Source organism: Notechis scutatus, chromosome 2 (assembly GCF_049901735.1).
Source record: "Notechis scutatus isolate UNSWTSFEM ecotype Mainland chromosome 2, rNotScu1.2, whole genome shotgun sequence".
Taxonomy (NCBI): Eukaryota; Metazoa; Chordata; class Lepidosauria; order Squamata; family Elapidae; genus Notechis; species Notechis scutatus.
Window position 1 is genome coordinate 190051077 of NC_142010.1, and position 10270 is coordinate 190061346.

General features: G+C 36.7%; 1 protein-coding gene and 1 long non-coding RNA gene across 7 annotated transcripts in view; one reads left to right on the plus strand and one right to left on the minus strand.

Moving 5' to 3' along the window:
* The window catches only part of SLC24A2 (solute carrier family 24 member 2), a 60938-nt gene extending 52218 nt beyond the window's left edge, over nucleotides 1-8720 (plus strand). For all 6 annotated transcript variants that reach the window (XM_087957639.1, XM_087957645.1, XM_087957640.1 and 3 more), the window contains 4 exons: nucleotides 1211-1339; nucleotides 3619-3708; nucleotides 4279-4445; nucleotides 6532-8720. In XM_087957639.1, the coding sequence (XP_087813765.1) occupies nucleotides 1211-1339; nucleotides 3619-3708; nucleotides 4279-4445; nucleotides 6532-6781 (636 nt within the window). In that variant the 3' untranslated portion in view covers nucleotides 6782-8720. The remainder of the gene's footprint in view (nucleotides 1-1210; nucleotides 1340-3618; nucleotides 3709-4278; nucleotides 4446-6531) is intronic.
* On the minus strand, nucleotides 8664-9127 carry LOC148132447 (uncharacterized). Its single transcript, XR_015748008.1, has 2 exons — nucleotides 9028-9127; nucleotides 8664-8859 (listed from the first exon to the last, which is right to left on the minus strand). It is a non-coding gene; the product is annotated as an uncharacterized LOC148132447 (long non-coding RNA).
* Nucleotides 9128-10270: the final 1143 nt, after the last annotated feature.

Genomic DNA, 10270 nt, shown 5'->3' on the forward strand with positions numbered 1-10270 from the left:
TCACCATTTGTACTCTGTAGTCCTGGAAGTTAGGTTTATCTGTTTTAATACATTGGTATGAAAGTTATGACTGCATAGCAACTCTTGTTGAATCACTGAAGCCCAAATAGAAAATATAATCTGCACAGTTTATATAAACTTTTTTGCATTTGTCTGGTTTTTATCAAAGTAAGCTACTTTCAAATATTATTCCCCATGTTGAATTTAGCATACTAAATACATATATGTACATGTGACTTTGAGAAAAGCATATAGTGGGCAGAAAGGAAAAGAAATACAACATTTTTCTCTCCATTAAATTTTTTTGCAAATATATTTAAGCAAATATATTTAAGTAGGATGTACAGTTTTCATGTCTGAAAGGATAAATTTAGTAGTACAGCGATATAATTTTGGAGAATTGATTCATACATTCCATTACTGTTCTTATATCATGAGAAAGTCTGAGTAGGAAAATAATTGTTAAATATAATGCACAGTATAAAGTACAATTTGAGTAGTTTTCCAAGCATACAGACAAATGGATTCTGTGTTTGGAACAAGTACATAATCAATGATAGAAACTCGTCTTTATTTTTGCAAAATAAATATTTTAGAGAATATTGAACATAAAATGTAAGATGTACCATAATCTTAGATAAAGTTTTATTCCACCATTTCCATAACAGAAAAAAAGTGCTTTGGAAAGCCAACAATAAGACAAGAGCATCTGATTTACATAGAATCCTAGAAGAAGTTTGAAAGGACTTTATTAATCATTTAGTCCAACTTATGGAGATGGCCTTGAAGAAGGAATTCAACAACCATTATGTAAAAAAAATCAGCTTAGTGTAGGATATAAAGGAAGGAGGGAGGAAAAAAATGAAGATTGTCAAGTCTTGATTCAAGATTCTGTTATAACACCCTATAACAATAAAGTTCCAGTGTTTTTTGTGGTGTTTATTTCCAGATTTGGTCTATGTTGCAAGGCAGATATTTCCCTCCCCACTTACATTGATGAACACAGATAGCATATACACAAATACCTCAATAAGCAAAATTCTCCTTCAAAATCTGGTATACATTTTATGGCATTGCTGGATATTATTTTTCTTCAGTTTATTTTATTTTTTCCCAATAGCAATTGAAGGCAGCTTGTTGTAGACTTCCTTTAAATTAAAAAAATACATTTTTCATTTAAATTAATATTGTCTTTTTCCCCCCACAACAGGAAGATGAGGACGATGGTCAGCCCCTCAGCCTAGCCTGGCCTGATACGCCCCGGAAACAGCTTACGTATCTGGTTATTTTGCCTATCGTTTTTCCATTATGGGTGACTCTACCTGATGTTAGAAATCCAGTGAGAATGACTGTTTTAACTTTTATACATGAATTGAAGTGTAAAGTATGTTTGTAAAGGACAGATCTAGCCTTGATACTATTATTGCGCATATGTACATAAGTTCATTTTCAGCTTTCATTAGATTGCTTGGGAGAGAAAATACTTGATAAAAAAAAATATCATGATAAATGACATTTGGCTTGAGCTTTTGGAGGCCTTGCCTGGCAGACAATAACAGTGAATACATTGCCATTTACCTGTATAAATATTTAATGGCAACCTATAAAATATTGTATTAATAGTTCTTTTATGTTTGTCTGCATGCCTGCTTCTTTAGATGTCTATTAGACTTCATATGCAGAAGAAATTTTCTCCCTGAACTATGAGACACCCAACAATTTTTCCATCAAGAGCAAATCTAAAGCTTCTGCTATAATTTAACATTACTTTAAATCCTAACAAGATCCATTCACAGTCTAAGCTCCTTTCAGAGTCATTGATTTCAAAAGGCAAGTTTGGAATAAATGGTCTTCCAGAGTAGGCAAAAGACCTCTTAGGTATCTTGAACTTAGATTCCCTTCTTCAGCTTCCCCCTCAGATCACCCGGAGCAAGATTGGGTTCTATTTTATTCATCAAATTTGTATAGCTTCCCATCTCACAAAAAGGTGACTCTGGGCAACATACAGCAAGCAATAAAAAAAAAACTAACGTATAAACAACAAATATAAAGATATAAACCTCCAAAGTGAAAGAAAAATGTTGTAAAAACAAATATACAAACCCTAAGCAAAGAGAGAAGAAAAATGGCCACCTTAGCAATGGAGCTATTGAAGCATGTCTTTGGATTCCTGGGATCCCCAAGTTTGATAACATAACTAGGTCTTGAGGGACTTCCGGAATATCAAAAGGGATGGAGCTGATGTAATTTGGGAGGCGGGGTTGTACCATAAGGTGAGCACCATGGCACAGAAGGCATGTCCCCTGGAACACACAAAATGTATTTCCCTTAACTTCTCCTAACATGTCTTTTCTACCAGATCTAATGGGACAGGCTGATGTAAGCGGATCCCTCAGATAGTCCGATCATGGAGAGTCTCGCAAGCTCCGTTTTCGGCTGCAACGGCCTCCTGCAGCACTCTGCTAGCGAAAATGGAGCTCGGGAATCTCCGCTTTCACTGGCAGAGGGACTGCAGGTCAGTCCTTCCCTTTTCCAGGTCAGCTCCGTGGGCTAGATCCAGCCCATGGGCCTTGAGTTTGACTCCCCTGGACTAGATGCATCACTTTTTATTAGGGCATTTAAAAAGTCCTTGAGCTACATGCTCTTTTATTGCTCTTTCTGCAGGCTTTTATCCATTCTGTCTAGAAATAATTACCTAACAGAGTATTACTTATATTTGTCGTTCTCCCCATCTAAGCATTGTTCAGATGTATCTTCCTGGGTTGCCCGAGTTTGTGCCTCTCTATGCACCATTCATCTTTCCTCAAGTATGAAAAAATTACATCAATTGTTCTTATTTTAAGCTTCCATTTTTCCTTTCAATTTGTATCTAATTGTTGGCTTTGTGATTATACAGTAATAAAGATTGGAATTGAACATGAATTTGATTTCAATAGGTAGAAAGAAAGAAAGAAATCACGTTTGGCACAAGTAGTCACAAAACTTGGCAAATCTCACTGACTGGTTGTAAGTGATTTGGTAATAGAGGAAACAAGGGGTATATAATCACATCAAATTATTCTCGACAGCAGCAGGGGAAAATGTGAATTCCATATTGTGAATCATTACAAAAAGGATCAAAACTAAAATTGCCTAAATTTTATCAACATGGAAGAGTTCCAGTTGCCAGAACTGTGTTTTAATGAGAAATCAGTGTTTTAGAACAAAAAAGCTAATAAGAAATAGAACGATAAATATAAATACTAGTTTATGTCCTTTCTTGAAGTTATTATATGGATTTCTAATTTTCTGACAAAATAGTTCAAAACTGAATGAAAAGGATTTTGCTTTTAGTTACTGAATGCAATCATAGCATTCATAATTTTATATAGCTATTAAGTAGAGAAACACCTTTCCTCTGTCTATCATAGCGGCATAGGAAACTGAATTTTATCTAATGCATGCAATCCCAAATAATATAGTACTTTTTTATGGATGGGATCCATATTAATTTGATGAAATTTGGTTTGAAATTGATAAACCCAACCACACTGTATTGTATATACTATGTTCAAGTGGAAAGGCTTATGATATTACAGAATGTGTACACTTAACATTTTTATTATTATTCTCTTTCAGTCATCCAAAAAGTTTTTCCCTTTCACATTTTTTGGATCCATCTCTTGGATAGCTATATTTTCTTATCTAATGGTCTGGTGGGCACATCAGGTGAGCTATTTGTTGGATTTGCTCTTATGTTTTGGCTTATATTTAATTAATTGCATTGATTGATTCAATATTGAACATTATTTTTGAATGTAAGTTGCCTAGAGTCACTTAGAGTTGCCTCCAAATTTCATAAATGAATAAAAATTGCAGTTTAAATATTTCACTAGGTGGCATGCTAATGCATTTTCTCCAATGGCATTTTAAAAGTAAAGCTTTTTACTGATTTTAGTTTTCCATCTTGATAATTGGGTGTGACACACACACACACACAGGGAATGGGGATGTCAGGACTGAGAGCTGAAGTGGTTTCAAAACTACATTTTGCAATCCAAAATAAATTTCCAGAGTCTCCTATAGTATGGGGAAGAACCAAACGATGAAATTCAGCTGTCTAAATAAATTAAACATTATAATGGTAAGAAATCTCATTATCAAAATAAAATTAAAAGACCATAATTTTCACTTAACAAATGTCTCACTTAACAACAGAAATGTTGGGCTCAATTGAGATCGTAAGTTGAGGACTGCCTGTATTTTGCAAATGATTTCAGTAGTTCTTTCTCTATTTAGGTAGGAGAGACCATCGGGATCAGTGAAGAAATCATGGGTTTGACCATCTTGGCTGCTGGCACCTCCATCCCTGACCTAATCACCAGTGTCATTGTGGCACGAAAAGGACTAGGGGACATGGCAGTCTCCAGTTCTGTAGGAAGTAACATCTTTGACATCACCGTGGGGTAAGTACTATTGCAAAGTCATCTCCTTATATATTTCGTTCCTTTACTTTTTACTTTCAGGTAGTCAAGATTATAGATCAAGAAGTCTAAGGCTTTGAAGCACGTTACTTTGGTCAGCAGGGATACATTGAAATAAGGGAATGCACAGCATACCAAGGTTCTCTGTTAAACTACATAAACTTTGATAGTTACAGCTGCTTGAGCTTTACACACTGAGAAATGTAAACTCGCTCTCTTGTGCTCTTGCTCAGCTACAAAAGTGTTAATGCACAGAGCTGGGGAAGACGCGAGTACTCAGCGGATGTCGATGGAAGCATGACAACTGGAGATCTTCTGACAGAATCCTATATAGCCTGGCCTTTTATTCTCTGCTAGTGGTATTCCACCTTGCATTACCTCACCTGTTGTTTCGTTGAAGGTTAGGTTGCTAAGTCAAACAGGCCTTTTTGTACAGCAGTTAACTTTCTTACCTCTAGTTGCTTAATGGAAGAGTCAATTGGAGACAAGCAATCCCACTAATATCCAAGCACTTACAGAGGATAAGCAGCACAACAGGTGTGTTAGATGAGTGAGGCATCCCCAGGACTTCATTCAGGACTTGCTATAGCCCCCAAAGTGGCTTTTAAAGGAAGAGCCATAACGGACTAGGGCTATTGCATCTGACTCTTATAAATTTATTTAAATCTTAATCAAGAAATGGTAAAATGTTAATGCCTCATCTCTGCTTCAAATTCTGAAAGAGCTATCCCATTTTTTAGTCTTCTTGTTTTGGAGAGAGGGAGGGAGAGAGAGAGTGTGTGTGCTAATTAATTACACAGACCTCCACCTTCTCTTTTTGTACATTTTGTTCCCTTCATTTCCATTATGGCTGATCAAATTTTATCTGAATTTTTAAATGTATGGTTCTTAGTTATTGCTTTAATGTTTTATGTGGTATTTTATACACCTTATATGGTATTTTTATTGAATGACTGCAAGCCAACTGTAGTCAGCTTGGCAAGATGGGCAGCAAAGAAATTTAATATACATACGTGTTGTGACTCCGGGATTTGAATCTGGTCCATTGGCAGACGTGAGCTCGAGTGAAGAGGATCTGGCAGTGAGATTTGAGCCTGCATTGTTGAGTGATTTTGAGGGTAGCCAGGATGAGGAAGTGGACTTAGCTATGAGAGATGAACCTAATTTATTGGAGGTGTCAGAGTCTTCTACCTCCCCCGAGTCTCCCTCTCTGATTACGCAGCAGCCGGTGGCAGATAATCAGGAAAACGTGCGAGAGGTTTCAGGCGAGGAGGAGGACTTTGAGGGATCCTGGCTTGATGTGAGAAATAGACGGAGATTGAGACGTCAATCTCAATTGGGAAAGAGGCGTCGAGCCAATGATTAATTAATGAGACTAACACGCCCCCTTAGGGGATAAAAGGAAACGGATTGGCTTGAGAAATTTGCCAGAAGCAAAGTGTCTTGTTAGAGTGAAAGTACTGTGAAGATTATCTGAGGCATTGTGATTTATAGGCACTTCAGGATTGCCAAACAGATTTCAGAACTACTGCTGAGGACTGGAAAAACCTCAGCCGTTATCTTTGTTGGGGTTTGTTTTTGGTTGCTTATATTTTTGGAACTTTAGTATTTTGATTGCTCACCTGTGGATACAGGTGAGACATAACACATACGTACATACGTACGTACATACATACATACATACATTATAAAATAAAGGCATAAATAAATAAGGTAAACCATGAGGCTGCTGGGAATTATAGTTTGCTTTATCTGAAAGACTGCATATTTCCTGCCCTTGCTTCAGACAAGGATGACCTTACTGTATTACCTAACCACAGTAATAGAAATTGCATTGAAATATGTTTCTATCTCCCAGAACCCAACTGCTATTTAGCCTAAGAATAAGAAAGTTGATCATTTCAATGCTTTTCTATAGGTTGAAATGTCATTTTAACCTATCTGCTGCAAACATATTGTAATGATCTGTGTGTGTGTGTGTGTGTGTTTATATGTATATGTATATATCACTTCACTCTCCAATTAGCAGCAAAACTAGCTTTTACTGGCATTTTTTTTCCTTCAACAGCCTTCCTCTGCCGTGGTTCATCTATGCTGTAATTAACAACTTCTCCCCAGTGGAAGTAAGCAGCAATGGGTTATTCTGTGCTATTGTTCTTCTCTTCATCATGCTTCTCTTTGTCATCCTCTCTATTGCATTCTGCAAATGGAAGATGAACAAATTCCTAGGTTTCACCATGTTCGGGCTCTATTTTATATTCCTGATTGTCAGCGTCCTTCTGGAAGACAGGATTATTGTATGCCCCGTGTCCATCTAATAGGAAGGAAATACTCCTTTGGGAACAACAATCAACCAGACAACAACTGAAGGGAGAAAAAAACTAAAAACAAACTCTATCTTTAGAACTGTCCAACTTAAAACAATAGAAAAAAAGAGGAACTGAAATTACACATGGACAAATACAATTGATGCAGTAGCTGCCACCAAACAAAAATGATGCACAGAGTGAAAACTCACAGCTTTAAATATGCTCCAAGAAGCTTTTATTGCTTCTTTGTTGGAGGTATGGTACAACTGTTGTTTATAAGTATATTCAACTTCTTGCATGGGCTCTGTTTAGGATCTAGTTCCATGCATGTCTTTCAATCTATCTGTAATATTACAGATATATGTATATCAAAAAGAGAGAGCTGCATCTATAAATAGAAAAAAATATTATCTATCTTTGGAAACAGCAATTCCTACTTAAAATTGTACATACTCATTTTAAGCTGATAGAAGATTTATTCAGCACCGGCAGCAGAAGCAATCTGACAAACAAGGTTGTGGAAAGATGCAGTTTGTACATCACACATTTGAGACTCTTGAAGAATTTTAGAACTGAGTTAATGCAAACTGAGAAATGGTAACCAACAAGGTTATCGTGATGGATCCAGTAACATTACTCACAAATTATGAGGGTGAGATTTATTTATTATCTATCATCTATATCTACATATCTTCTATCTATTTATCACCTATCCTTAGCAGTTCACAAAGATAAAAGACATATTTACAATTAAAGCATCCCCAGTGGATTAACATTCAAATATGTTCATGCATTTTCAGATGACATTGTATCACTGTAACATATGACTATGTATAGAAGAAAAAGGAACTTTCCCAGATCAGAGGGAGAGAGAGGTTTTTGTACTGCCACGTTTTCAGCAGCTTGTAAAATAAGTTGCACATTATGAGGGATCAGAAAATCAAGCAATGTTCCTGCCTGCCTTCATCTGTAAGCTTTAGCCTTACAGATATTTGCTGACTGGTTTAGGGCTTGCTGGAAAGGCCTTTGTTGTTCTGCAGTTTGTTCTCTTTCTCTATAGCCTGATCGTATCAGAAGGACATCTGAGATGCTTACTGAGAAAATCTTCATTTAAGGATGTTGATGTCTCTTCTACAGCTACTAAGTGCAGCAATACTGTAATAATACTAAATCATTTTAAATATTGTTTGCTTTGTCATCCCTAAGAGGCTATGTAGCTTTGAAAATAGAGTTTTAAAACTGCTGGGTGAACGGGTGGCAGAGGCGCAAAACTGAATGTATTCTGTGGGTTTGTTTTCTTTTGTTACTTGCAAAAGCTTTGCGGTTTCATTTTTATTGTCTCTAAAGCTTTGGAAATGTGTGGGAAAGTGGAATTGCTGAACTGAAATTAGAGTTTTCCAAGGCTGCTGGAAAGTATTGAATGCAGCTCTGATTGTTAGATCAACAAATAAAATTATGTCCTGCTCTTCTGGAAACATCAGAAAGAGAAGCACTTCCAGCATCATAGAAAACCAAATAAGGTGTTTGGTGTTTCTGTGACCTTGCATTAACTAGAATGGCTGAAACAGCAACTGTCTGCAAACAATGGGCAACAGTTATCTGTGCTGTATTCTTGATCTTGTTAAAATGTAGTGCAATTCCTATGAGTCACCCACCCATCACCAGTGTTCATCATGTCTTGGGTCCATCCACGCATAATAGAAATTTGGCACCTCACATCTTTGGAAAATTGCTTCCATGTTTTTTGCTATTATGTTTGTCTTGTACTTGCACTTTCGCTCTCTACAGCACTTTTTAAAAACCTTTCATTGTATTCCATGTATAAAGATGTGGATAGCAACATCTAGGTACTTCTTAGAAAAATCAAGTATACATAAAACAAGTATGTCTATTTAAAAAAAAAAAAAGATTGTGGGTGTTGAAATAATTAAGAAAGTTACCACAATAATTATTGTAACAATCTGCTGTCTCTTCCTTGGCTGGGTGTAATGGTTGAGCTAGTTGATTGATTGATTGATTGACTGATTGATTGACTGACTGACGGACGGATGGATGGAATAAGATAACTCCATCCCAACCTTGGGCATCTTATTACATGAAACAGTTAAAAATACAATAATACAGAGATCCTGCAGAAAAAAAATGTCCAGAAGGGCTCCACAACCACTCCAATCCAAGGACTGGGGCACAGGCCAAGGTTTAAATTCTTCATTCAGTAGAGTCAGGGTGGGGGCCATACAGATTTCTAGGGGCACCTTATTCCACAGGGTAGACACTATGTGTCCTTTCAGATGATGCTATCTAATTGATGGCACCTAAGGCATGCCGTCCAATTGTATAAGACAGGTGGACGCTACAGAAGTAGATGGCCTCTGAAATAATCAACCCTTATGCTATAAAGGGATAGGTGAATCAGGACCTGTAAGTTACCTGGAGATTTGAGATGTGCAACTGAGAATCACCGGCACTCTGAAGATGCCTGATGACAAACCAATAGATATTCTTGTAATGTCTGGTAGAGCTGAATTATGATGAGTTTTATCTGGTTTTGGCTTGCCGTGATGTGTGAAATCAGCCATGGTTTGTACCTTATTGTGTTTGCGCAAATCCAGCCTAAGCCATGGTCAATAAAGAAAAGGATTCTCTATTTGTTCATCATAAGCCCCAGAATTGTAACCTGAAATTGTATGCCGCCTTCTTTCTGGCAGTGAATTTTAAATGCAGCCTTATCATAGGCATGTTGATATTTTTCCCTGATATTTTAAGATTTACCCGGGTCCTTTTCTGTCTCTCAACATCTGTCTGAATGTACAAAAGAAGTGTCATTATGTTGTTTATAAGTATTTAGACTAGGATTTAAAAAACTAATGGAACTAGAATCCAATTAGGTTTCTCATACTACAGCCACAAATGCTAATGAAAACCCTTTTAGACATCTTTAAATAACTTCTTGAGTCCTGACTTGGTCAACCCTATTTAGATTCTCAAGACTTTCAAATAACTTTTTCTCATGTAGAATTCTTATTTAAAGCAATGAATCAGTAAGAAAACCTTGGAATTTTGCTCACAGATTTTTCTCTGTGAGGTAATGCTGGCGGCAGCCTAATCATACTGACCTGGGAGCAAGCCCCATCAAATATATGAAACTCACTTCTGGTTTACTCTCTAGTTAAGTTTAAAAAAAAAATCCAGTTTTTAGCTTAGACAGGGCTAATGGAGCAAAATAGCTTTCCAGGAGCCCCCTTTGCTGACGAAAGAACCACATTTACTAATGAATATAACATTACTGTAGCTGAAGGCATATAGATATACCTCCACACACCTATACACATATATTGTTTTTTATTCCATAGCTGTGCTGAGTTTTGCTGCGCACTTATGCCTACCATGAAAAAAAATGTGCAAAATATAAGTAGCTTCCGTGGCCAGAAACCAAAGGCTTTAATTTCTTATATTCACGCACAACCAGGAGAAACTTCAGAAGCAAAAGGGTGGCGA